A 24274-nucleotide genomic window follows, 5' to 3' on the forward strand; every position below is an offset into this window, starting at 1 on the left:
TTCTAATAAATATCTGCATCGCGCTTAAAAATATCGCGGTGGGCGGAGAGTTTCGTGCGTGGAGCTCTTGCCGCCGAGAGATCGCCGTGGATATCTTGGTACAGAATCTTATCGATAGCCCTAATCTACGGCGATTCGCTCGAAGAATCCTCGCCTTTTCTCTAAATTTCGTCCTGATTCGACTGTTCTTGCTGCGAGCAATGGATCTTTCGACCAAGCTCCAAAACATTGATCTCCGATCGAGGTTCCTCTTAGGTTCGCCCCTCTTGGACTCGGATAGGGCGAGAATACGGCCGCGGCTTCATCTCGCCTCGCTTTCTCCCTCGCAAAGCAGGGGGCTTGGTGTGTCTTTGGTGAACAAGACCGGCTTTCCCAGCCCCACGGTGGGCAAGCTCGGTGTTACGGCCAGGGCCGCCGTTGAGACGGCCATCACGGATGCGGACGCCACCACTGCTGATCTCGAATCCCTCTTCTCGGATAGTGCCGTGGAGGATGGGTCCAGGAGGCCGGCGAAGAAGAAGTAGAGCACTGGGGTGTCGAGCGTCTCGTCGGGCGTGTCTGGAAGGCTATCTTAATAAGCAAGATGTACCAATGGTTATCATATCCCATGACAGAGCTTTCCTTGATCAGTTGTGCACCGAAATTGTGGAAACGGATATGGGAGTGTCACGGACATTCATGGGCAACTATTCTGATTATGTTCTAGCAAAAGCAGCATGGGTGGAAGCTTAATATGGAGATTTAGCATACAAAAGAGTTAATAAACAGATTAGGAGGTGGAGTTAATGCTCGACGCGCATCTAGTGAAGAGAAGGTAACTGCCAATCTTGTCTCCTTGAACATTTTACACAAATTATGTAATTGACCATGTTGTTCTTTTTACCTCCCAAGAACTCCTACATTTTGAAGCCACCGCATCACATTTTTATAGAGGTGATGCATTTTTAGTGACTTTGACTACTAGCTGTTTATTATATCATTCTGAAAACAAGAATATTTTATTTTCAGTAGTCAAATTGGGGGGGTTTTTTTAATTACATGAAGAACTTGACTATCAATAATACAGTAATATATATCATTCTGAAAATAAGAATATTTTATTTTCAGAAGTCAATTTGAGGGTTTTTTTAATTAAAAATACATGAAGAACCTGATTACTAATAATAGAGTAGAAATATGTTACTGATACCATAGGTTAAACATGAAACTTACAAGGCCTTTGAGTATATTGGGAAACCTTTCTAGAATCAGTGATTGTGGTGGTATTTTGCTATATTTGGTACATATTATGCCATGTATTATATAGTTTCTTGAGGCTTGGATGATGCCTCCCTGACCTAAATCTGATCAGTTATTATGTATGTTATTGTTATTACCTCATTGTGATGTCTTGCCAGAAACTGGAGAAACTTCAAGAAGGACAAGTTGAGAAGCCCTTTGAACGAAAGCAATTAAAGATTAGATTCCCTGAGCGAGGAAGAAGTGGGAGAACTGTCTTAATGGTTAAGAATCTAAATTTTGGATATGGTGATAATGTAAGTAATTTTTGTTTGTTAAATGTAAATCTTAGTGATTATTCATAAAAGGTTTCTTTCTATTAGAAGGAAAGAGAAGTTATACATATGTATATTGGCTGTCTGAGGTTAGTAATTTCATGTTTGTGTAGCAAATAAGTATCTTTGGTTTTTATATGCAGCTGTTGTTTGAAAAGGCAAATCTTTTAGTTGAGAGAGGCGAGAAAATAGCCATTATTGGGCCAAATGGATGTGGAAAGAGTACTTTACTGAAACTAATTATGGGCTTCAAGAAGCCTCAGGGGGGTGATGTCTTGCTCGGGGAGCATAATGTGTTGCCAAATTATTTCAAACAAAACCAGGTAAGTGTACTGCACCTGACTTCCATATCTTCAGTTGGTTACCATAATTCTAGCAAGGTGATGATGGTTTTTGGAAATAGAGAAATAAATATTCATAGCTTTGCCATACTTGTCAACCATGTTTTGTTCCATGCTATTGTTAAGATGCATGTTAGTTTGAAAATTAAAGAATGCAACTCAATTTTGAAGAATCTTTTGTTTCTAGAATAATTCCAGAGTTGTTTAATTCGGTATTTCTTAACAGGCAGAAGCTCTTGATCTGGAGAAAACTGTCCTTGAGACTGTTGAAGAAGCCACAGTGGACTGGAGAATTGATGATATAAAAGATCTCCTTGGTCGTTGTAACTTCAAAGCAGACATGCTTGATAGAAAAGGTACAGAACAGAGTCCAGGAAGTTCTATTTTTTTTTTTTTTTAAATTCATATTCCATTTAAGGCTGTCACATAGTGTTACTCTTTTTTAATTGTACAAAAGAGGAACTTTAATCATAAGCAGATCAAATCAATGTTTTCTATGTTCAAATTATTAGACTGAAGTCTATGGACCTCTATATTGTCATTCTCTACAAATTGCATTTCCATGATGATGCCTACTAAAATAATATCTGAAGCATAAATGGCAACCCTAATTTTTCTTCCACCAGCAAAAGTAAAGTCTTCAAGGATGTCCTGGTAGTGCATTTTCATATGGATATACCAAAACCAAATAAAAGAAAGAAAAAGGAATACACATGTGACAGCTGAAAATACTTTGAAGAATAAGATGCCTCATCTCTTCATTCACAGACTTTTTAGTTTGCTACAAACCTAATATATTAGTGACAATGTAGCACAGCATGTTGATGTGCAGGGATACGTCACATAAATTATAACAAGTGAAACAACTTCAGTTTAATTGTTGTATTTATTGGCAGTAGTTTTGTATGATTCCCAAATTTGTAACAATTGTAAGACAAAACTTCACCTACAAAGTAATAAATGAAAGTCATGGAGTGCTGCTTGTGTAATCATTTAGCTGGTATACTTGGCGTTTTCATAGTGGCATTGAAACCATGAAAACCGGCCAGTGTATGGCAATTTGTACTCACTTGTTCATGCTACTCTATTCTTCATTTCTAGTTAATTATTCAGCTTCTGTTTGCCGCATTAGCTGTACAAAAGAATTATTTGTATGTTAATCATGTCCTATGTTCATATTTATTTTGTATATGTCATAATTGTAATTTGGCTTACTTTTTGGTTGCAGGCGCGACTTGCTTTTTGCAAATTTATGGTGAAGCCATCTACTTTATTAGTTCTGGATGAACCTACCAACCATCTAGATATACAGTCAAAAGAGGTGCTAGAGGTAAACTTTTTTACGGTGCATGTAACTGTCTGCACAACATCAATTGTTTGCAGTAACTGACTTGTTATTGTTCTAAAACTTTTGTCGTGCTGGATCAGGAGGCTATATCTGAATACCAAGGCACTGTTATCACCATTTCTCATGATTGTTACTTCATAAGACAGATAGTTAATAGGGTGGTGGAGGTGAAAGATGAAACTCTGCAAGATTATGCAGGCGACTACAATGTAATTTTTTGTACTCAATCCGACTAGAAGTGGTGTCCTCATTCTGTTATCTATATGCTATACCTTGATCCTCGAACTCTTTCAGATATTTCTATATGTTCTGTAACTTCTGTTTATGTAAATAGGTCATGAACAGGCTTGATAACTTGCTTTAAAATATAAGATATTTGGTGTGGTCCTATTATCGGTTATTATGATTAAAATTTCTTCACTTCCATGTTTTTTATTTTATATGGGGATTTCAGAATTGAAAAAAATTGTAAAGTAAATATGTCCTACAACATGATGTGACCCTCATTTTCAAAGTGCTTGGTCACATGGGTAGTGTTCCTCTCTCTTGTTATTTCTTACCTTGCTAGAGTGGTAAGGGTGTTTCTGATGGAATAGTACATGAATTAATGTGTATCCCCATGTTAGGTCTGCAGTCCCATCTCCACCTTCCTGATCATGTGAAATCTTACTCCAGTTTGATAAACATGATCCACTTTGAGCTTCCTTATGCAAATTAACTGATTTGTGTTTCCTTTATTTATTACAAAATAAAACCATTGACGTCTCCTTTATATTTTTTAACAGTATTATCTGGAGAAGAACCTCGAGGCTAGGGAAAAAGAACTGGAGCGTGAGGCTGAGCTTGAAGAAAAGGCTCCAAAACCAAAAGCCAAGTCTAAGATGTCAAAGGTGAAATTTTATTGACTGTCCAAAATAGGTGGAAAAGAAGTTTGCTTTAGACAGTAGTATGTTACACTGACGTAATTGTGGCTATCTTCTGTTTATCCAGGAAGAGAGAGAAGTCATGAAGGATTAAAAAATGCTGGCTTTTCAGCAAGCAAAAGCCAAGTCCAAGAGGCTGAAGAATGCAAAGCGCTGGAAGTGATGACACCTGAAGATTTGAAGAGGGTGACAATTAAAGGAGTAGATAATGCTTGATTCTTGAATGATAATAGCATACAATGTTCAAAGCAAAACAAAGTACCAACACTGTAAGTAAAAATTTTACATGTTGTACATAATACTGACACTTTTAAACATAAAACTTTTAAATACTGGCAGCTCTTCATAGAAACTCTAACTTGCCTGTTTGAGTTTAGCATTTGTTATCACCTTGTGAAATGGAAAAAAGAAAAGAGTCAAAGTTATGTCTAGCCTTTAAAAAGGTTTATCACTCATAAGAAAAGTTACCATGATGTATGTAAGTTGAAGGTTTAGTTATTCTAGTTAATTTACCCAGCCCATTCCTACTAATAACTGTAACTGAACTATCAATAATATTTTTATTATTAAGCTTGGAGTCCATGTATTTTTCAGAAATCTGTGACATTCGTAAGTGAAAAAAGCAACTAGAAGCAGGTCTCACTGCATCTACTTAGTCTCATCTTTGTTCATGACATTCATTGTGAGAGAATAAACCAATGGGGTTGACCACATTTGTTCTCTTGCTATATAGATTCTAGCCTTAAAAGGCTTTTTCAAATAGGTTTTCTTAAATGTAAACTGTGAAAACCTCATTGGTATGAATGATTATCTGTGGACTCCAAAAGAAATTCTTGATTTACACAACTATAATGATTGATAAAGAATAATGAGTTTGTACACATTTTGTTTTCTATATATTTCAAGTGCACATTTACTAAATCTTTCTTATATATGTCTCTACTTATGCAATTTTTCTGCTTTCTGAAATATATAATAGAGTTTTCTTAAATAAGCATTCTATAATTTAAAATATCAACCTTTTTATCTAGTTGACTGCTTTGTGTATTTTTTTTTCTGTAAAAATGTTATTTGTATGATTTGATTCATGAGAAATAATGAACTCGGAAGCTCCTTTTATCTGCAAAATATAAATCTGACTGACTGTCTTTTTTCTGATATGCCAATAGCACGTTCATCATACTAGGCACAATAGGAACAAGCAAAAAAGAGAGATGTAGGTTATTATATTATTACATGTCCTAAAGTCACAAACAGCATAGAAAAGAGGTCCCATTAGAATGGCAAGCACATGGTTGTCTGCCAAATGGTGTGCAAGCACCAGGTGTCAAGTTGATCTTTTAGGAAAGGGAAATGGTATGATGTCCAAATCACAGGTTCAAAAGGGCTGCTTTCGTTTCATTTCTTTCATGTATAAACTCAGTTGCTCAATCACAAGTAGTTAACCCCTCCAAAGTGAGCAAAATGCACACAGTTGAAGCTTTCAAGGAAATAGTGATACTTATGAAACTGGCAGATGAGACTTGGTTATTCAACCTTAATTTCCTACTTCAAAGCTGTTACATAGCAAACAACAAGCTATATCTCCAGCTTAAATGGCAACCTAGAAATCCAGTATAGGGTTAGAAGACAATAATATTTATTCAAATGGTTGTGAATTGTTAATGTTTCTTAATGAATATTGCCTTGAATATTCTTTCAAAGTAGACAATTGCACGTGAAACACTGGAAAGTTTGAGATTTCTATCTTGCTTTCACAAGAAGTTTAGAAACTCAGCAATTATGCCTTCTCAGGATTTCCCTTCTTTCAAAACCAAAGTTTTCGTTTGTTTAGTTCTCTGAAGTATGAAGAAGTAATTATGAAGTGATTCTCAGGTTTGCATGTAATTTTTTGTACCTCCAGACCGCTTAATGTAATTTTTTATTTTATCGGAGAAAAGAGGAATTGCCTCATTTATTAATGAGATATTGAAGGGATTCTGTACATGGCCATGAGTTGTTGAGATACACGAGACAGCTTACTGACACAGAATTATACTCATTGTTGTCATGAATGAAGTCTCCTAGTGATTGTCTACTTGGATAATGTCACTCTGTAGGAAGCTGCCTGCAGAACTAGGATGTTTGAATCCCATCTTCAAAAAGTTATTTCTGCTTGTCTGATTCTGTATTCCAAAATCCCATTGAACAGGGTCCTTGAATTAAGGGTAAATACTCCAAAAAAATAAATATAAAGGAAAGGAAGGGTCAGACAATTTGACTGCTCCACTTCAACTAACATCTAAAGCTGGTTTGACCAATAAGAGCAAGCATTCAACAATGGAAGAGTCCAACCGGTGGCCATTTCCAGTAATGCTTTTTCCTGTTTAACTAAGTATCGCAACTGATGGTGGGGGGAGATCATAACAGAATAGCCTATAATATAGAATTATGCTATTATTTTTTGTGGCAGAGGATTAGGACATAAATTCTAATATATAATTATGCATCAAGGCATCCACATTTGGTATGTTATTGTGCCCAGCATTTTGTAAACTGAAGGTGCAGCTGACACTAAATTGGCAACTTAATTTTTCTTCTTAGTCCTACCAAGCATTATTCTCGTGATTTCACAAACTTGAACATGTACTAAGTCTTGGAATCAGGATATGGACAGAAAATTTTACTAGCAGTTGATGTAAGTAAATTGAAGAATATTGATTGAAGCTTACTGGCTTTCTCTGATTTTGAGATGTCACAGGTGAGACAATGATCTGTCAAGAAGACGTTCTAATGGAGTCCAAGAAGTGCCAACAAGCAATCATTGGTTATTCCATCTGCTTCTGCTTGTGAAATACATATCTACAGCAAAAAATTTTCTTTCTTAGCAAATTTTCATCAGAACATAAAGTTTCCTTAGTGAAGATTGGAGTGCTCTTGAATATGTCAGAAAAATTCCTGATAAGCTTGACTTGCTTTTTCTGTTGACTGAAAAAAGTTTGGCTTGTCTCTGTTGCTGATCAACAGGTTGTTCTCCAACTAAGTTGTGATTTGCATGGGGTCCTGACAAGCAAAGTCTTCAGATTTCAAACCTCCCAATTTGTCCATCACATATGCAATGCTGTTTCTGAGGAAAGAGGGATCCCTGAACATGTCTTCTCCCAATCCAGTAAGTCCACACTCCATAAGATGAAAATTCTTTCACACTATTTAGAATCCACAGATGTAGTCAAAAATAAGTTTTTGACTACACTAAGTCTGAGAAGAGATAAGAATATGTTATGTATTATTCATTTTTCTCCCCATTGTAGTCTCATAATCCTGATGAGGTGTCTACTCCATAATCTTGCATAATTTTTCTGAAGGATGATATGACATGGAAAGATTGCACCAGCACTTGAATTATGTCACGACAGCAGGACTGGCTTCCTTTATAGTATGAAGGTTCTTTCAGCATTTCACTTTCACCTTTTCTTTCCCCTTTCAAATCCTCTCTCTCTCTCTCTCATATTGAATCCACTTCAACTTGTCTGTGTTACTGGGTCATCTTCTAAATTGTCAGACCCAGTTCTTCCTCTGTTCTTATCAGAAAGCTCTTTGTTTCAGTCATATCACATTCTTCTGCTGTCCTCAAATTCCAATATAATCCACATAATCCTCAGGGTTTGTTCCTTATGTTGATCCACCTACTCTGATCCCAAAGAGCTCACTTCCTCCAAAGCTCAAGCTTCGTTCAGTTCCTATCACAAAACAACTCCTTTTTCTGCACCTCTCCATGGGCTGCACCACCTCAAAGCAGGCCCGCCGCGACCGCCGGAGGTCGCCCTCCCCGCTCGCCCGCAGCCGCTCGTTGCCCCGCGACCACAAGGCCGGTGTCGGCAGCAATGACCATGTCGTCGCTCTCACCTCCGCCACTCTCGGCTCCTTCAAGCTCGACAAGGAAGCGAAGCAGAGTGTCGGCGACGATCATGGAGATCTCAAGAGCAAGCTCGCCGAGGCCAAGGCCTGGACAGAGAAGATGAGCAAGCGAATCCCGACAACGCCCACTGAGACGCCACCCGATGAGCCCGAGGCCGTGGACGCCTTGGAGCTCATGGCAGGATTGGAGGAGGCTGCCGCTCCTCGATTCTCCTCCGCCACCGTCGTCGACCGCCATTCCTTCTCGTTCTACCCCATCCATGAATCCAACAGGGTGCTCGGATCGACGCAAGGCACCGTGTGGAGCAACGCCTTGGCGTTCCCTTCTCCTATCTGGAAGCCGGCAAAGATCGAGGAGCACGCGGTCGGCATCGGTGAGTTCGATCCGGAGGTTCTATCCGCCTTTCGCAAGGCCATGGAGGAGCTCTCCCCTCAGCACCCCTGCCTCCTCCGGTCCCCCGAGTCGAGAACTCCATCAGCCAACGTCATCCACGCAAGGATCAGTGGCTTCCAAGAAAGACTCGATTCCAAGAAGGCCAATGCCAAGGCCGGGCAGGATTCAGAACTCAAGAGATGGCCGCCCGGCGGCGAGGGGAAGGTGGTGCTCTACTTCACAAGCCTTCGAGGGGTGCGGAAGACCTACGAGGACTGCTTCCTGGTAAGGATGATTCTGAAGGGCTACGGACTTCGGGTCGACGAGAGGGACGTCTCGATGGACAGAGGGTTCAGGAACGAGCTCAATGAGATGCTCGGAGCCGATCGCGTCGCTGTGCTGCTCCCGTCGGTCTTCGCGAATGGCAGGTACGCGGGAGGGGTGGAGGAGGTGAGGCGGATCCACGAGGACGGCGAGCTGTCGAAGGCCTTCAGTGACTGTGAAGCGACGATCGAAGGAGGAAGAGGAGGGCCGTGCGAGGACTGCGGAGACATCAGGTTTGTGATCTGTGGCAAGTGTTCAGGGAGCTGCAAGGTGTACGTAGAAGAAGAAGAAGAAGAAGAGGAAGAGATGGAGGAATGGGAGGACGTCGGAGGTGGATTCCGGCGATGCATGGAGTGCAATGAGAATGGAATAGTGAGGTGTCCTGCTTGCTGTTGAGCTTGGGAGCTCAGTGACAGTAGAGTGTGTGTGGAGCTTGGTGTGTGCGCAGCAGAGTCCATTGGTGGTGAGGAGTGAGGTAGAGAGGTGAGTGAAGCAAGCTCTGTGAGGGAGTTGCAGTTCGAGTTGTGGAGGATTCCATCTTCGTGGTTCTTTTACTTTGTTTTTTTTCATATATCGATATCTTGACTGAGAGTTCTGTCAAGACATTACATTGTCTGCCATGGTGAGGCAGACAAACTTTGCTTTATCAGGTGGTTTTCTTTGATGTTTTCATGCCCAATATGTAATAGATATGTAGTGATTATGTTGAATCATTGGCGAATGTTTCAGGAAGATCAGTACTCTTTTGACATTTCGTTATGGAGTAGCTGTGGAATGATGCAGTGAGATAAAATTCTACTAAAAAGTTGGAAACACAGAGCAGTAATTTCATAGGATTATTCTGATTTCTCCTTGTTCGATGCAATCTTTTTGGTGATTGAATGATCATGGAATGAGAAGGAAAGAAGATTCAACTACTGCTGTCTTCTTGCAAGTGAATTATAATACTGCTCAGTGCTCCCATGATCCATCCACATAAAGGAACTGCAAAAGGAAAGGCGAAAGCCACTTCTGCAATGGTCCAGAGATGAGAGAACAAATTGCTTTCGGCCATTGCGCCTGTGGTGCCAAGTTTATGTATATATATATATATATATATATATATATATACATGTTTGCTTGTTCGAGACGTAAGGGGTTTGGAATCAATTTGGTGTCTAAAGATCGGATGATTCGGTAGGAGATCTTAAAGAAACGAAGTCGGAGTGTATCCGATAAAGACATAAAATTAAATGAGATAATATCATAAGATCCTCGATCGTAATTTAGATATAGAGACGTTCAACGATTTGTTGAATGCTACAATCACTATATGAAAGCTCACAAATGTGGATAAGCAATTTAAACCATGCGTTGAACTGATGAGATGTATTGACCCTCTTTTTCTTGGTTGGAATTTTGAAATTCTATTTTAACAAATGTGATATCTTTTTATCACTTGTAAAGTTTAAAAATAAGAAATATATCCTTAAAATCAAGACATGATTAGTTCATTTATGAGTGTAACATGATAAAATTTACCAAACTCATTTTTCAGCCTTAACCATCAAAAGGAAATATAGTTAATTTATTATTTTCTTTTTAAATAATTTTTAGAGTCCAATTTAACATATTTACATATTGATTTTGTAATGGAGTGCAACATAATTTATTTATACATATAACACTGTAAAATTTATCCAAATCATAGCAAGTTTTCATAATATAATAAAATATATGATATTGATAGTTACTTTATTTTTATTTTTTGGTTATTTAAAAAAATTAGCAAAAAATGAATCAATTCATGAGCTTTTTGGGTAAAAAGAAAAGGGGAACACTTCCAAATAAAAATAATAATTATGTCTAGCTTTTGAAGATAAATTATTCTATAAATATGGATGTATGTATATATATAAAATCAAAAGTGATTTTCCTTTTATCATATGATGAATTCATTTACAATTGCTTAAAAAACATTTATTGCTAAAAATAAATCAAGACATAAATGAGATTAACTGTACAATGTTAAATATAAAGTTTTAAGGCTTTCTACGGATGTATCTGATAAAGAAAAATTTAGAGGGGTAAATATGAAAACTCTCTATTGATCTTTTTATGCCATCAGAGGGAGCGAAGTGTAAATACCAATAGTATTTGGATTCATATATAATAAGCTTATACCGGAGTTGGTAGAATGCAAAATAGCAACGGTCTACACCAGATTGAACCAAACCGGTTCAACCGGTGCGAATCAACTCCGTGGGATGAACCGTTTCCTGATCCCTAGTCCGGTCCGCTATATAAGCAACGATGTGCCGTGCGACTCTCCTACGCGCCGATCGAATTCGTGGGGTTAGGGTTTCGTCTCTTCCGTCTCTCACACATCTCGAGCGATGGCGATGGCGGCGGCGACGGCACCGGTGGAGTCGGTGCAGTGCTTCGGAAGGAAGAAGACGGCGGTGGCAGTGGCGCACTGCAAGCGCGGCCGCGGGTTGATCAAGGTGAACGGCGTCCCGATCGAGCTGGTGAAGCCGGAGATCCTTCGCCTTAAGGCCTTCGAGCCGATCCTCCTCCTCGGGCGGCAGCGCTTCATGGGCGTTGACATCCGTATTCGCGTCCGCGGTGGCGGTAAGACCTCCCAGATCTACGCCATCCGCCAGAGCATCGCGAAGGCGCTCGTTGCCTACCACCAGAAGTTTGTCGACGAGCAGTCCAAGAAGGAGATCAAGGACATCCTCGTTCGCTATGACCGCACCCTCCTCGTCGCAGACCCCCGTCGATGCGAGCCCAAGAAGTTTGGTGGTCGCGGTGCACGTGCCCGGTTCCAGAAGTCTTACCGTTAGATCCGTGGGATGCTACAGTATGGATCTTTCCCCCGAAAGGTTCAACCTTCCGTGCTTTTCTTTGCTTGTTGGTTCTTCCGGATTGCTTCTAGACATATTTGGTTTTGCAGTTTTGATCTAGCTTTTAACTAAGCGTATGACTATGGAGAAACTTCTCTTATTAGACTTGGTTACTTGGAGTAATTACTAGCTCTTTTTATGGATTATGCAATCTTATGAATCTGTTACATATCATCTACAATGGTTGACCGTATTGAATTTCTACCTCTGAATGTTTGCTTTATTTTGGATTCTGTGGAATGCAAACCTTGAGATTGCATGAGCAGGTTTAGCAACAGTGGTTAGTGCTTATATTTAGTTGTTCTGTTTGTTAATCTAATGTTTACATGCATAGGTAGCACAAAGATCATATTTTGACTGACAAATGGGTACTTCTTCCCATTTCAATTAATGTTTTGGCTTCTTTCTTCACTTGGTTCATCTTGGAAGATTATTACTTTAGAGCTTAACCTGGTACTTGGAAAGGATTACCACCACCTCAGCAGTAAGTACAATTTCACATAGCACTCTGAGGTTTGATTAATGACCTCTGTCATTGACATTAATCTATTGCTTATATGCATAGGTCTCAGGTAGTACATGTTTTGACTAACTAATAGGTACTTTTCCCATTTTTTTCTTTTTCTGGGTTTCTTCCTCCGCCTATATCAGCTTGAAAAATATTACTTTAGAACTTAACCTGGAACTTGGAAAGGATGATCATCTCAGCAGTAAGTATAATTTCACTTAGAATGCTGAGATCTGATTGGTGATGCTTATTATCGACATTAACCCATTGTTTATATGCATAGGGAGTGCAAAGATCATGTATTGACTAACTAATGGGTACTATCCCATTTCATTTTTTTTTTGCTCCTTCCTCCACCTAGATCATCTTGATAGATAATTATCATCTTGAAAGATGTTACTTCAGATTTTAACCTGGAACTTGGAAATGATGGCCATCTTGGCAGTAAATACAATTTCACTTAATATGCTGAGGTGTGATTAGTGGCTTCTGTCATGTAAATTATTCTACTGTTTATATGTATAGATAATACAAATATCATGTTTTGACTAACTAATAGGTGCTTTTTACATTTCAATTTTTGGCTCCTCCCTCCACCTAGATCATCTTGCAAGTTGTTACTTTAGGACTTAATCTGGAACTTGGAATGGATGACCACCTCAGCGGTGAGTGTAATTTTACTTAGTATGCTGAGGAGTGATTAATGACCCTTATCATTCGCCGATCTATTGCTTGTATGCATAGGTAGCATAATGATCATGCTTTGACCATTTCATGGGTACATTTTCCATTTCATGTTTTTTGGCTCCTTTCTCCACTTAGATCATCTTGTAAAATATTACTTTAGGACTTCACCTGAACTTGGAAAGGATGACCACTTTAGCAGTAGATAATACAGAGATCATGTTTTGACTTTCATCAATCTATTATGCTGAGGTGGAATTGGTGGCCTCTATCATCAATCTATTGTTCATATGCATAGATAATATAGAGATCATAATTTGACTAACTAATAGGGGGTACTTTTCCTGTTCCAAATTCTTTTTTTGTTTTGGCTCTTTCCTCCACTTAGACCATATTACTTTAGAACCTGACCTGGAACATGGAAAGAATAACCAACCACCTCAGCAGTAAAAATAATATCACTTCGTATGATGAGGTGTCATTAATGTCCTCTATCATTGACATTAACTATTTTATATGCATAGGTAAGTAGAAAGATCATGTTTTGAGTGAGTAATAAGTACTTCTCCCATTTCAATTTCTTTTTCCCTTTTTTTCTTTGCTTCTTCCTCCACTTAGATCATCTTAAAAGACATTACTTTAGAGCTTAACTTGGAATCTGGAAAGTATGACCACCATCTCAGCGGTAAGTGCAATTTCACATAGTATGCTGAGGTTCAAGGTTCGATTAATGACTTTATCGTTGTCATCTTTCCTGGTATCATTAAGCTTATCTCAGGTAACAATACTATCTATACTTATGAATCTGCTGATGAGTGAGTTATCCCATTAGAAATCAGATAGTTTATCCAATGGATTTTTACCGTGTAGTCTGGGAATTTAGGATCATTTTGTCAGAATTTGCACCTAGCAAATCGGCTAAGTAGAATACATTGTCTACCTATGTGAGTGATTATTTGTGGTTTTAATTCGAGTATTTGATATCTTTATGTTACCTGGAGGACAGCATTCCTGGATCCTGAAGTAGCCCCTTATCAACAGCGGCATGAACACTACTTACAGTCGAACTTCATAGGACTGTGGGAGGGAATATGATTAGCTTTTTAGTGGAATACTGTTGGACATTGAACTTACATGACCCTGTAGGAGCTGTGGATGTTTTGCCTGCTGCTGTTAACAGTCAAGATCTTTAGTAGTAGCTAAGCAAGTGGAAAGCTGCCTTTTAAAAGCTGGTCGAGGTTTACACAACATAAAATTTCGAGTTAAACATGGGTATGTATGTGGCAGGTAGTTCTCATGCAATAATCCACAATCAACTAAGCATCATTCTTGCTCTTGAACCTTTTTCTGCACCAAATTAGCTAAATGATTCGTACCTTCTTGGGGGGGGGGGGTTTTCAAGTTGTTTTCTACAAGACTGTTTTCTGTTTATAATCGTGCCATTGTGGATCAACTAGTTCTTAGCCTTGAAGAACCAACCAATAGAATGAATTGACATGCCACCAAAGTCTTCATCTTTGCTGCAATGGACTTTGTCTTATGACTTAAGGGATAATATTTCTGTTGATCGAGACTACACTTAGTTATTTATAAATGATAATATTTCTTTTATTATCTTTCCTAATAACTAATGGCCAGGGTCCATATCTACATTTGTGGACTCAGAACTATCAAATTGGTCAGCTTTTACTGCCATGCTTTGGCGAAAGGTCATCATAGAACATACAGTTAGAAAACTGATATGCACACCCTCGATTGAAGACGACCATACTAATGCTACCACGCAACAGTATTGACTTCTTTGATATTGATACTTCATAGCAAAAGAATAAATCATTTTAGCTTTACTCTTTTATTTCCATTTTGGAAACAAAGAAGCAACAGGAATTCCCAACAAAAAGATGACCAAGTTTTCTACATACATGAACCCATTGGATTCATAAATACAAATGTATGCAAACACCAACATATGCCTACATGAAATGTGATATATATATATACAATATTGCGTTGGTTGGCAAATAAGAGTGAAAACTTCCTTTTGAGGCAGCTGGGGTATGTACCTTCATTGATGTTTTGGAGGAACTAACATGCTGCATCATTTAGCAGTCAACTTTGGCCATCACCAGTGCTTTGTGAATCTGTGGTTGAGTGGGTTGCATCACTCTTCTTGGACTCCAGCATTCCTTTGTCTGTCAGCTCATCTTGGTTCATCTTGTGTTGTCTGCACTCAAAGCTACAAAACGACATCTCACCCCTGTAAATGGCAAGGGAAAGTATAGTCAAACAGAAGGAAGTAACCAAAGCATCCATGGTGGATGGGGATCATGAAGCATCCATAGGGACAACTTCTACTATCAAACATAAATCTTGTGTCAAATTTAGCTGCCCCATCCAATTTAAGAATCTAAACTGTTCACAACGAATTACTTTAATACCGGTCATCTACAGAAAGATACATAGTTTTAATGAATCAAAGAGTCAACTTTGTTGATGAAACCAATAAATAGTTTTAATGAATCACTTGCTTGATGTAAAGATATCGCAATAGCTTCAATTAAACAAAAAAGAAAAAGAGAGACATACCATAATTCCAATTATGATGACTAATGCTCGAATAATTTGAAACTCAGTCTTTAATAACATGTTTGACTGGAATCATGTGATTCCAATCTATGAGTCAGTTATCACATCAAATCATCAAGTGATGATAAATAATATCAGAAAAAAAAAATACTTGAAAAAAGAGTTTCAAAAAGCACATCTGATGTAGACTCTGACATGCATCTTCTAGATTTGATTATAAACTATGTTCAGCCCCCAATGAGATTTCAATCTCATAATTGGGAGAGAGAAACGACTGGGGTGTTGGATCAAGCAATGTTCCTAAGCCTTTTTTTTATCATATACCAATCCAACAATTAAGCCCAAAATTGATCCGATCTTTCGTCCTGGAGATGTCAGAATTCTACAGAATTATGCGAAATCAGCAATAAAATGATCAAATCCAACAGAAAACAAGGACATTGTTCGCACCGATAGATGAAGGTATCGAACCCAGGGCCGAGGCGGCGATTGCAGAGGCCACAGGTCATCAAGAACTTGGTCGTCGCCCAGACGTCGCTGAAGCTTCGCCGATGGATGCTCCTCGGCGGCGCATCCAACGCCGCCGCCTCCACCCGCCGCTCCCGCATGAGGAAATCGTTGTGGCGACGACGGATACCCTCTCCGCCCTCCACCGCCGCCGCCAGATCCTCCGCGGAGAACTCCTTCATGCTCGTAGTCCGCCGGATGGGCGCCCGCGGCCGCTTCCGGGAAAGCGCCGCCGCGTCCATTCCGTTGCCCTTCCCCTCCGCCATCTCTCTTCTCTGATGCGTAACAGACATATGAGAGACTGGCAGGCGGTGACGCCAACGTTTGTTTTGTTGGCTTTAAATGTGAAGAGGGACAGAGAGATGGCGGGCAGTTAAATGAGGCATGATGAATCTGGACCGTTAATTAGGACCTCTTCATCGATGCATCCAACCCACTTTCTATTCTGGAAGAGGATGCATCCCAAAATTGGGTTGGGAGAAAAAAGTGTGGAGATGTATTTAGTTTTTGTGGAAAATATGTTTGGCATTTAGTTTTGAATTTTATTTAATTTTATATCAAAATTAAAACATAACGGCCGAATGAAAAAAAATCGTTAGGTCACTAACAATCATCGTAAAACCATATCGAATTTAATTAATATAGATGTCAATCGATTTCAACATATGACGAAAATGACGCGAGGCATCAGTACCATATAAGTATCATGAATCTCAACATATGTCGATTATAGCTAATAACAAACAAGCAATGCTATTGTAGTGGGAATCAATCAAGTGCAATTGTAGTACCATAAGTGCAATCAAGTGGGGTCATACTTCCATCTTCTAATGTCATTACAAGTTTCTTATGCTTGAATTAGTCTATCATATTTTATGTCAATCCAACATCAAATGTGGCTATTCAATTGAATTGGTATATGCCAATAACTTGGATTAATGATTTAGATTCATCAGATCAATGTCTTCCTCCTCCTTAAGACTTCTACTAAGTGGAGTTCAAGGTAATAGCAGATAGGTAATGGACATATTGCATGCAACTATTGGTTGTGTCTCAGATGTAGTGTCTATGTTGCTCTATTGAACTGTGCTTTGACTGCTTTCTCTGCATCGGCCTCTTTCACAAGTGAACACAACCATGGAACTTTACATTCCCAGAGAGAGCAAGAAGAGAATCTGTGGCTGGTTGCAGAATCTGGTGCAGCAGCAGAGTCATCTATGGTGTCTTTTCAGGTGAACAGATCAAACTGTGCACCTAGTACCCAGTTTATTGTAGTCAAGTGTGTGTCTCACAGTGTCTTCTTTGATGTCATCATGGTCATCAGCTCTTGGATGTTTTCCCCTCGTCTTCTTTGTTTGGGTTGCTCAAAAATAGTTGTGGAATGCTTTGCATTTGGACTCTCTTTGCCTTGCAGATGTCATAACAATCACTTGTCGGAAGCTTTACAGTAAGTCCAGAAGATTCTTGGCCCCTTTCTTCAACTTAATTGCTTTGGGTCATTAGGACTTATCAATTTGTGTACAAGAACTATTAATCAAGAAATACATCATTTACTGCATTGGAAGAGTAGCAAGAGATAGATCTTAATGTTCTCGAATGATCGATGAGAGCTTGTGCGTTCCGGATGTTGCGACTGCAGAAGAACAATGATAGAACTGCTCATTCTCATGCACACACCTAAAGGGGAGATGGAATGTAGACTGTGATGGTTCTTCTTCCCCGTCAAGAATCACATGAGTAATAGGGAAGTTCTCCTTCGAGAGGTTTTGGCCTTTTCCTGCGTCTTCTTCCTGAGTGGCTTTGTAGGCAGAGTGTTGGTGGGGGTAAAAGGGTGTCTTATTGTGGATATCAAGTCATATGCTGCTTTATTGAAACCATTGTCTTCTTGTGGATATCAAATCCAGATTTTTGTCACTGAGCTATATATTTTCTGTTTTCTTCATCCTCAAAATCTTACTTAGAATTGTGGTAATCAGAAGCTAATTATAATTCACATTCAGGTTTTATTTGATCCGAGCTACTGATGATATGATCTTGTTGAGTTTGAATCAATGATCCAAGTTAATAGTAGTAACTATCATTCTTCTGTGACAGAGATGTCATGGCTATTGTAATAATGTTCCTATATTTACATGCAGAACACAAATGAAGCAAGCTCGAAAGAGAGCATGGTTAAACCATGATCTCTTGTATGATGGCAACAATGGTGATGGAGAAGAACACTGCTTGGTTGTGATTGTCTGGGGGGGTAGAAGAAGTGACAAAGGACTGAGTTCATCTTTAGATTAAAATAAGGTGGAAGAAACAAGAATTCTACTGCATTAAATCATTGTTTGCAGCTGACAATGCCAAATCCAGCCTATAGCCCTTATCATGCAAGCAAAGAAATCTCAGCACACTGACACAGTGAAGGTACGTTATGGCACACTGGTTTGTATAAGGAAAGGGCGAAGCAGAGGATGGGCTATTGGTACGTGACAGGATTCCCCTCCTCCCTCTCCGATCCTTACCTTTGTCCTCTCCCCTTGGAGCTCTGTTGTAGTTGCTGCTCTTGTTGTGTGTAGGGAAGATGGAGGGCGGCGGTGGAAGAGGGAGGAGGGGAGGAAGCAGCAGGGAAGCCAGCCCAGACCGAGCCAGGCTGAGCTACTCACAGCAGCAGCAGCAGCAGCAGCAGAGGCTCGTGACGCCACCGAGGAAGGTTCAGGTCATCTACTATCTCAGCAGAAATGGCCAGTTGGAGCACCCTCACTTCATTGAGCTCCCTCACCTCCCCAACCAACAGCTTCGTCTCAGAGGTTGCCTGCTGTAATCTGCTCTTTTCTTCTCGCCTGCACGCATCGTTCTCACCGATGCTTACGTATGTGTAGATGTAATGGAGAGACTGACTGCTTACAGAGGCAGAGGCATGCCTTCTCTCTTCTCCTGGTCCTGCAAGAGGTAAGCTCTTACCCACATCTAAGTCGGAGCTCAAGCTCGATTTGCTGATGTTGTGATCGACTGTGAAACATGACGAAGGAGCTACAAGAATGGGTACGTGTGGAACGACTTGGCCGAGAACGACGTTATCTACGCCACCGACGGCGTCGAGTACGTGCTCAAAGGCTCTGAGATCATCCCCGGCGCTTACGGTCTCTTCTCTCGAGTCTTTGTTGCTGTTTATTTATTGGATGCTTTTGGTCGATCGTAAGCTTCGTTTTGGCTGAGATCGGTTTGAACTCGACGTTGCAGAGCGTTTCCAGCACACTGCAGCAAGCAGCGAGCAGCCGAAACCACTACCCATCTGCCACAGACTCCATTTGGAAGTAGGAGAAGATGATGGAGAGGAGGTGGAAGAAGAAGGGACAGCGGAGGACGAGGAGGTGAGAGGCGGTACGCGCACGGCGGGGGACGAGACTAGAACGAGTCGTCCGCGTTACTCTCATCGCTCACGCGGCGTTTCGACGGACGAGATTGAGCGAGTCGAGCACCGGACCGCGACTCGGGCCCACCAGCCCGCGCGCACCGAGTTGTCGCTCGACGACGCCTCCCCGCCGTCCTCCACGTCCTCGGACAAGCCCCCCACCCACGGCCCTGGAGGCGGCAGCGCCGACGGCGACTCCCGGCGATTCGAGAAGCCCGAAGAGACTCCCGAACCGGGCCTGACTCGGAACTCGGTCCTGATCCAACTCATCACCTGCGGGTCGGCGGCGTTGAAGGTAAGAAGCAGCCCCGGCGGAGGGACGACGAAGGCTGCCGACTCCAAGCTCCACCACGGGGTGGTGAGTCGACTAGCTAGTCGTGCGGACGAGGACGCCGAGCTGCGGCGCATCTTGGAGAACCCCCGGTTCTGCCACCCACTGGTGGAGGACAAGGAGTACTTCAGTGGGAGCATCGCGGAAGGAAGCAGGCCGCCACCCGAGCCTTGTCTCGAGAAATCCTCCTCCTTCAGAGAAGAAAGGTGACACTCCCACTGATCCCATTTCATTCCATTCGAATTGATCACCACCTAATGATCAAAGAAACCATCCATGTTGTTTAGGTTCAAACATAGAGTCAACCTCCATTCCCATGTTGTTAACCTTTGTGTAGTTGTGGTTGGGGCGAACCTCCCTTCCGACTGATATATGTGCACGTGTATACGTACTTTGGTGTGGTGACAGGAGCTCAAAGCTTGGGATCGGAGGGAGGTTGGAGGTTGAAGAAGGCAGGGAAGGGGCTGCGAAAGGGAAGTGCATCCCTGGCAGAAGGAAATCCTCTGGTAAGCAGCAGTGACAACAGCAGCTGCTGCTGCTACTCTCTCCCTCTCTCTCTCTCTCTCTCTCTCTCTCTGCAATGTAACTGTGCTTACATGTACCGAAGGGAGGAACGCAGGGTCAGCTGCTTGGACGTCACTTCTCGGAATGGATGCATGCCTCTGTTCCCCTACAGTGTCTCCCTAAGCTATGTCTTAGGCTTGATGTCTGGCTTTGCTACTACAGTGACTTCTCAGAATACTTAGATTCAGTGAATGGTCTTCATAGATTTGATCACGGTTGAATAAAATCAGAATCGATTAATAGTTTTATTATGATTCCAAACTAAACGGAAGTAAGAGGGGGGCAAAAGGGCTCGGTTCACGTTTCAACCTTGTAGTAATCGGAATCGACACTAATCTCGATTTGATTTTGAATTGACTAAACAAATAAAATATTATATATTAATTATATATATATATATATATATATATATATATATATATATATATATATGGTGAAGTACTTGTAACCAGGCACGTGGCCATGTGCGTCCGCTGCCGTTTCCCTTTCGTTTCACGCGGTTTCACTGTTAACGCGTCTCCCACAGTACGCCTCTGCCCACGCCGCCTCCATACGTTCAGCCGACGCATCCCATTTCAACGCACGCCGCTCCGGCGGCCATCTACTCTCTCTCTTCTCCGAAACCAACCGCGAGACACCGTTATCCACCGCTTGATGAAGAACCGACTGCCGTGATCAGCCCATGACTCCCATCAAGAACAGTCCATGAAGAGCTAAAGGGTTCCACGTAGCAACACGTTTTCTACGGGAATGTTCAAAATCGTCTGCGACTTTTTGTCTGGAAGTCCACATAAAGAAGATCCCTCGTCTCTGTTTAGACCAGTAGAAACAGTAACAATTGAAGGGCTTCAGACCACTTAATATTTGTTATCTTTCATAACTTAATTCTATTTTAATTATATATCTGACTTCTATTTGCCCCGTTAATCCAACCAGAACTTGCCACCTAGCTTCCACAACGTAGCGATTGATAAGGCTAGAGACAAGTTACCGCTTCCCACCTTCATTAAACCCGGGGCTGTTCTTCCGGTGGTCGACTGCAGACAGGCAATCATCACAAGGCACGCGTCCTGGAAACTGACACCAGTCTGTGGCCTCCTCGACAGGTGGCGGTGACGCCTGAGATACGGGCGCGTGGCATCCTGCGATTTGACAGCGAGGAGAAGAAACGCCTATATGAGCTCGCCGCAAGACTCCGTCCTTTTGGCAGAGAAAGCTGATCGCCTCCACTTACACGAGAAACCTCCACCCCCGCCACTCCGTGAGCTGAGAGATCCCTCGAGAGCGAACAAAAAGTGATCTTTGATCCAATTTGTTTCCTCCGTAAGCTCCCTGAAGTGAGAAGTTTCGATTTTTCTAGTTCTTTCCTCTGATTTCTGTGAGATCAGATCAACTTTTCAGCTTCTTTTTGGCCCCCCCCTTCTTCCAGATTTCCTCAGCCAAGAGGGCTTCTTTTTGTACCCTCAGGTTGATCGGTCCTCGTTCTTTCTTTTCTTTTCCTAGATTGACCAAAAGAGGCTGCTTTTTTCTTCTGTTCCTCTTTCTTTCAGAATTCCTTCCTCTGTTTCTACTTTCTATTGTTCTGTTCACAGCCAATTGGGCTTTTGCCAATCTGCTCCTTTTGTACTGCATCTTTTTCTTGCTTCTTTGCCACCTCACGAAGCTACTTCGTTTGTTGTCCTCTGCCTTTTAGTTGAAGCTTTGGGTTTGCTTTACAGAGAAGGCATGGCTGCAGCCATGGATGTTTACAGCAGCATGCCAGTTTCCTCATCATCAGATCCTCTGATGGAAGCACTTGACCCTTTTATTAAAGGTGCTCCCACCTCCTGTTACCCCTCTTCCTCAAGCTTTGCCTCCTCTGAGTCTTTCTGTTATCCTTCTTCTTCCCCTGTTTCTCCTTTCTCCCCTTATCTTCACCAAGATCCCAGTTTTGATCCCTCCTTGCTCTCAGAATCCAGTTACGAAATGCCTCCGCAACATTTGTTGAATCAGAAAGATGACTTCTTGGGCTGCTTGAGCTCGGTTGGATTCAGTTATCTCTTCCCTGCTCATATCCAGCAAATCCGAGCTCAATTCCAATACCAACAGCAGCTTATGGCAGCAGCCTCCGAGCGCCGGAACCTGGGTAACGCAGATCCGCTTGCTGCCCGGCGTCGGCCCATGAAGCGCGCCGGGTCGCCACCCTCGCCTCCGAAGCCCACGAAGCTCTTCCGCGGTGTCCGGCAGCGGCACTGGGGTAAATGGGTCGCGGAAATCCGTCTTCCCCGCAACCGCACCCGCCTCTGGCTCGGGACCTTCGATACCGCGGAGGAGGCCGCCCTGGCCTACGACAGGGCCGCGTTCGAGCTCCGGGGCGACGCCGCGAGGCTCAACTTCCCGGAACTGCGCCGTAACGGGTCTCACATGGGACCGCCGCTGCACTCCTCCGTGGACGCCAAGCTCCAGACCATCTACGACACCATGGCGAACTCACAGAAGCCAAAGAGTGCTCTTCCCGGTTCAGCGACGACAGAGGAGCCCGGCACGAGTTCGGAGGATAACAAGTCGGAGAGCTCCTCCTCGTTGGAGGAGGACGAGCCATCCTCGGGATCGTCCGCTGTGTCCGCGATGCAGCACTTGGACTTCTCCGAGGCGCCATGGGACGAATCAGAGAGCTTCGTGTTGCGGAAGTACCCATCCTGGGAGATCGACTGGGACTCCATTCTCTCCTCAGATTAGTAGTGCTCAGAATCTAAAGCTGTTGCAGATGAGGTTTTAGTCATTTGCATGGCCCCTTGTGGTGTTCTTGGTCCTCGAAGCTTTAAGCTGCAGTATAGTGGGTTGGTGTTGTGGGCAGTACGACCTTCAGGTTTGCTGGCTTTTTCTAGGCATACCTGAGGGAAGGTTGTCTTCTTTGCAATGTCATGTGAAGCTCTGTAGTCACTGAAACAGAGCAGTAAATTGTTTGTGTACATGTGCAAAGTTGGGAGTGTGTCAGATCCAAACAGAAGTAGCATTCACTGTCATGTGAAGCTTTGTAGTCAATGAAACAGAGCAGTATATTAGTGTGGATGTTAGCAAAGTTGTGAGAGTATTAGATCTGAATGGTAGAGAGTTCAGTGTCATGTGAAGCTTTGTAGTCACTGAAACAAAGCAGTAAATTAGTGTTTGTGTGCATGTGCAAAAAGATGAGTGTATCAGAGCCAAATAGTAGCATTCACTGTCATGTGAAACTTTCCAATCACCAAAACTAAAGCTTTGTAGTCACTGAAACAAAGCAGTGAATTGGTTTGGGGTTAATGTATGTGCAAAGCTTTATCAGATGCAGATAGAAATGTGAAGGAGACACAGTATTGCTCTTCTGATCTTTTTCTGATGATGTCTTGCAACTCTGCTGCCTAATGCTATGAACTTATGAAAAGGCTGATTCTAGAAGTTCAGATAGAGAAAACTTATTTCCTTTTCAGGAAGACATATTAGGTGTTTCATGAATTGAAATTCTCAGAAAGTGTGGGTGAAGGAGCCTCAAAACATATAATATATTCAGCTGTTTTTGCTGATACACCATTTGAAGTCAAGTTTGATTGTTTCTAAACCCTGCCACAATCATTAAAGAAACAGTGTCTTAAGGCACATTGAGATGGGGAAATTAGTCTATCTTTTATGGATCTTTATACATAGAAAGCTAAATAATTGGCAAATTTTTGTTCATGAGACAGACTATAAGTCAGCCTCATGAGCTTGTTAAGTTCTTAACACTGACTAACAAAAAAAGATCACATTGTCAAAGTAGATAGCCTCAAGATTATAATTGTAATATAATAATTAGATTCTAGCACTGAATGATTGCTTTCACAAATGCCATGAAGTTTATCCAAGCATCCTTCTCTTTCTTTCTTCCTGATAGGAAGATCCCATGCCTAGATCAATGTAATTAATTAAGCTTGCAAATTACCTAAAGCTTCTACCAGGCTTGTTGGGCTTTCTTATGATCAGTCTGGACTTTTGCCGCGCTTTAATGGGCCTTTCTAATATATGTCAAAAAAAAAAAGAAAAAAAAAAAGAGACTAA

The 24274-nt window shown here is 41.6% G+C and overlaps 6 protein-coding genes across 8 annotated transcripts; 5 read left to right on the forward strand and 1 right to left on the reverse strand.

Annotated features, from left to right (window-relative positions):
* Positions 1-40: 40 nt before the first annotated feature.
* Positions 41-9510, forward strand: LOC103977192 (uncharacterized protein At3g28850-like). 3 transcript variants are annotated; one of them, XM_018822830.2, is made up of 11 exons: positions 41-814; positions 1398-1535; positions 1697-1876; positions 2121-2250; positions 3123-3224; positions 3323-3451; positions 4028-4132; positions 4233-4434; positions 6906-6971; positions 7172-7313; positions 7510-9510. In XM_018822830.2, the coding sequence occupies exon 11, from the start codon at positions 7920-7922 to the stop codon at positions 9153-9155; it is 1236 nt and encodes a 411-aa protein (XP_018678375.2). In that variant the 5' UTR covers positions 41-814; positions 1398-1535; positions 1697-1876; positions 2121-2250; positions 3123-3224; positions 3323-3451; positions 4028-4132; positions 4233-4434; positions 6906-6971; positions 7172-7313; positions 7510-7919; the 3' UTR covers positions 9156-9510. The 3 variants fall into 3 exon arrangements, with proteins under 3 accessions (XP_018678375.2, XP_064969243.1, XP_064969259.1); XM_065113171.1 differs by having other exon boundaries at positions 7172-9510; XM_065113187.1 differs by having other exon boundaries at positions 6906-9510.
* Positions 1202-4259, forward strand: LOC135635854 (ABC transporter F family member 2-like). Its single transcript, XM_065147246.1, has 9 exons — positions 1202-1279; positions 1398-1535; positions 1697-1876; positions 2121-2250; positions 2996-3012; positions 3123-3224; positions 3323-3451; positions 4028-4132; positions 4233-4259. The coding sequence occupies exons 1-9, from the start codon at positions 1202-1204 to the stop codon at positions 4257-4259; spliced, it is 906 nt and encodes a 301-aa protein (XP_065003318.1).
* Positions 9511-11070: 1560 nt separating the features above from the next.
* Positions 11071-11867, forward strand: LOC135615113 (small ribosomal subunit protein uS9-like). Its single transcript, XM_065113195.1, has one exon. It carries the CDS (start codon positions 11135-11137, stop codon positions 11582-11584), a length of 450 nt encoding a protein of 149 aa, XP_064969267.1. The 5' UTR covers positions 11071-11134; the 3' UTR covers positions 11585-11867.
* A 2371-nt stretch (positions 11868-14238) lies between these two features.
* On the reverse strand, positions 14239-16214 carry LOC135636361 (FCS-Like Zinc finger 5-like). Its single transcript, XM_065148052.1, has 2 exons — positions 15873-16214; positions 14239-15093 (listed from the first exon to the last, which is right to left on the reverse strand). Exons 1-2 carry the CDS (start codon positions 16193-16195, stop codon positions 14946-14948), a joined length of 471 nt encoding a protein of 156 aa, XP_065004124.1. The 5' UTR covers positions 16196-16214; the 3' UTR covers positions 14239-14945.
* Positions 16215-18411: 2197 nt separating this feature from the next.
* On the forward strand, positions 18412-20455 carry LOC103977388 (protein SOSEKI 2-like). The gene is made up of 5 exons (XM_065113236.1): positions 18412-18724; positions 18797-18866; positions 18945-19057; positions 19158-19866; positions 20069-20455. The coding sequence occupies exons 1-5, from the start codon at positions 18499-18501 to the stop codon at positions 20178-20180; spliced, it is 1230 nt and encodes a 409-aa protein (XP_064969308.1). The 5' UTR covers positions 18412-18498; the 3' UTR covers positions 20181-20455.
* A 967-nt stretch (positions 20456-21422) lies between these two features.
* On the forward strand, positions 21423-23285 carry LOC135615129 (ethylene-responsive transcription factor RAP2-4-like). Its single transcript, XM_065113246.1, has one exon. It carries the CDS (start codon positions 21950-21952, stop codon positions 22940-22942), a length of 993 nt encoding a protein of 330 aa, XP_064969318.1. The 5' UTR covers positions 21423-21949; the 3' UTR covers positions 22943-23285.
* The last annotated feature ends 989 nt before the right edge of the window (positions 23286-24274 follow it).

The sequence above is a fragment of the Musa acuminata genome, chromosome BXJ1-3 (assembly GCF_036884655.1).
Source record: "Musa acuminata AAA Group cultivar baxijiao chromosome BXJ1-3, Cavendish_Baxijiao_AAA, whole genome shotgun sequence".
Classification (NCBI taxonomy): domain Eukaryota; kingdom Viridiplantae; phylum Streptophyta; class Magnoliopsida; order Zingiberales; family Musaceae; genus Musa; species Musa acuminata.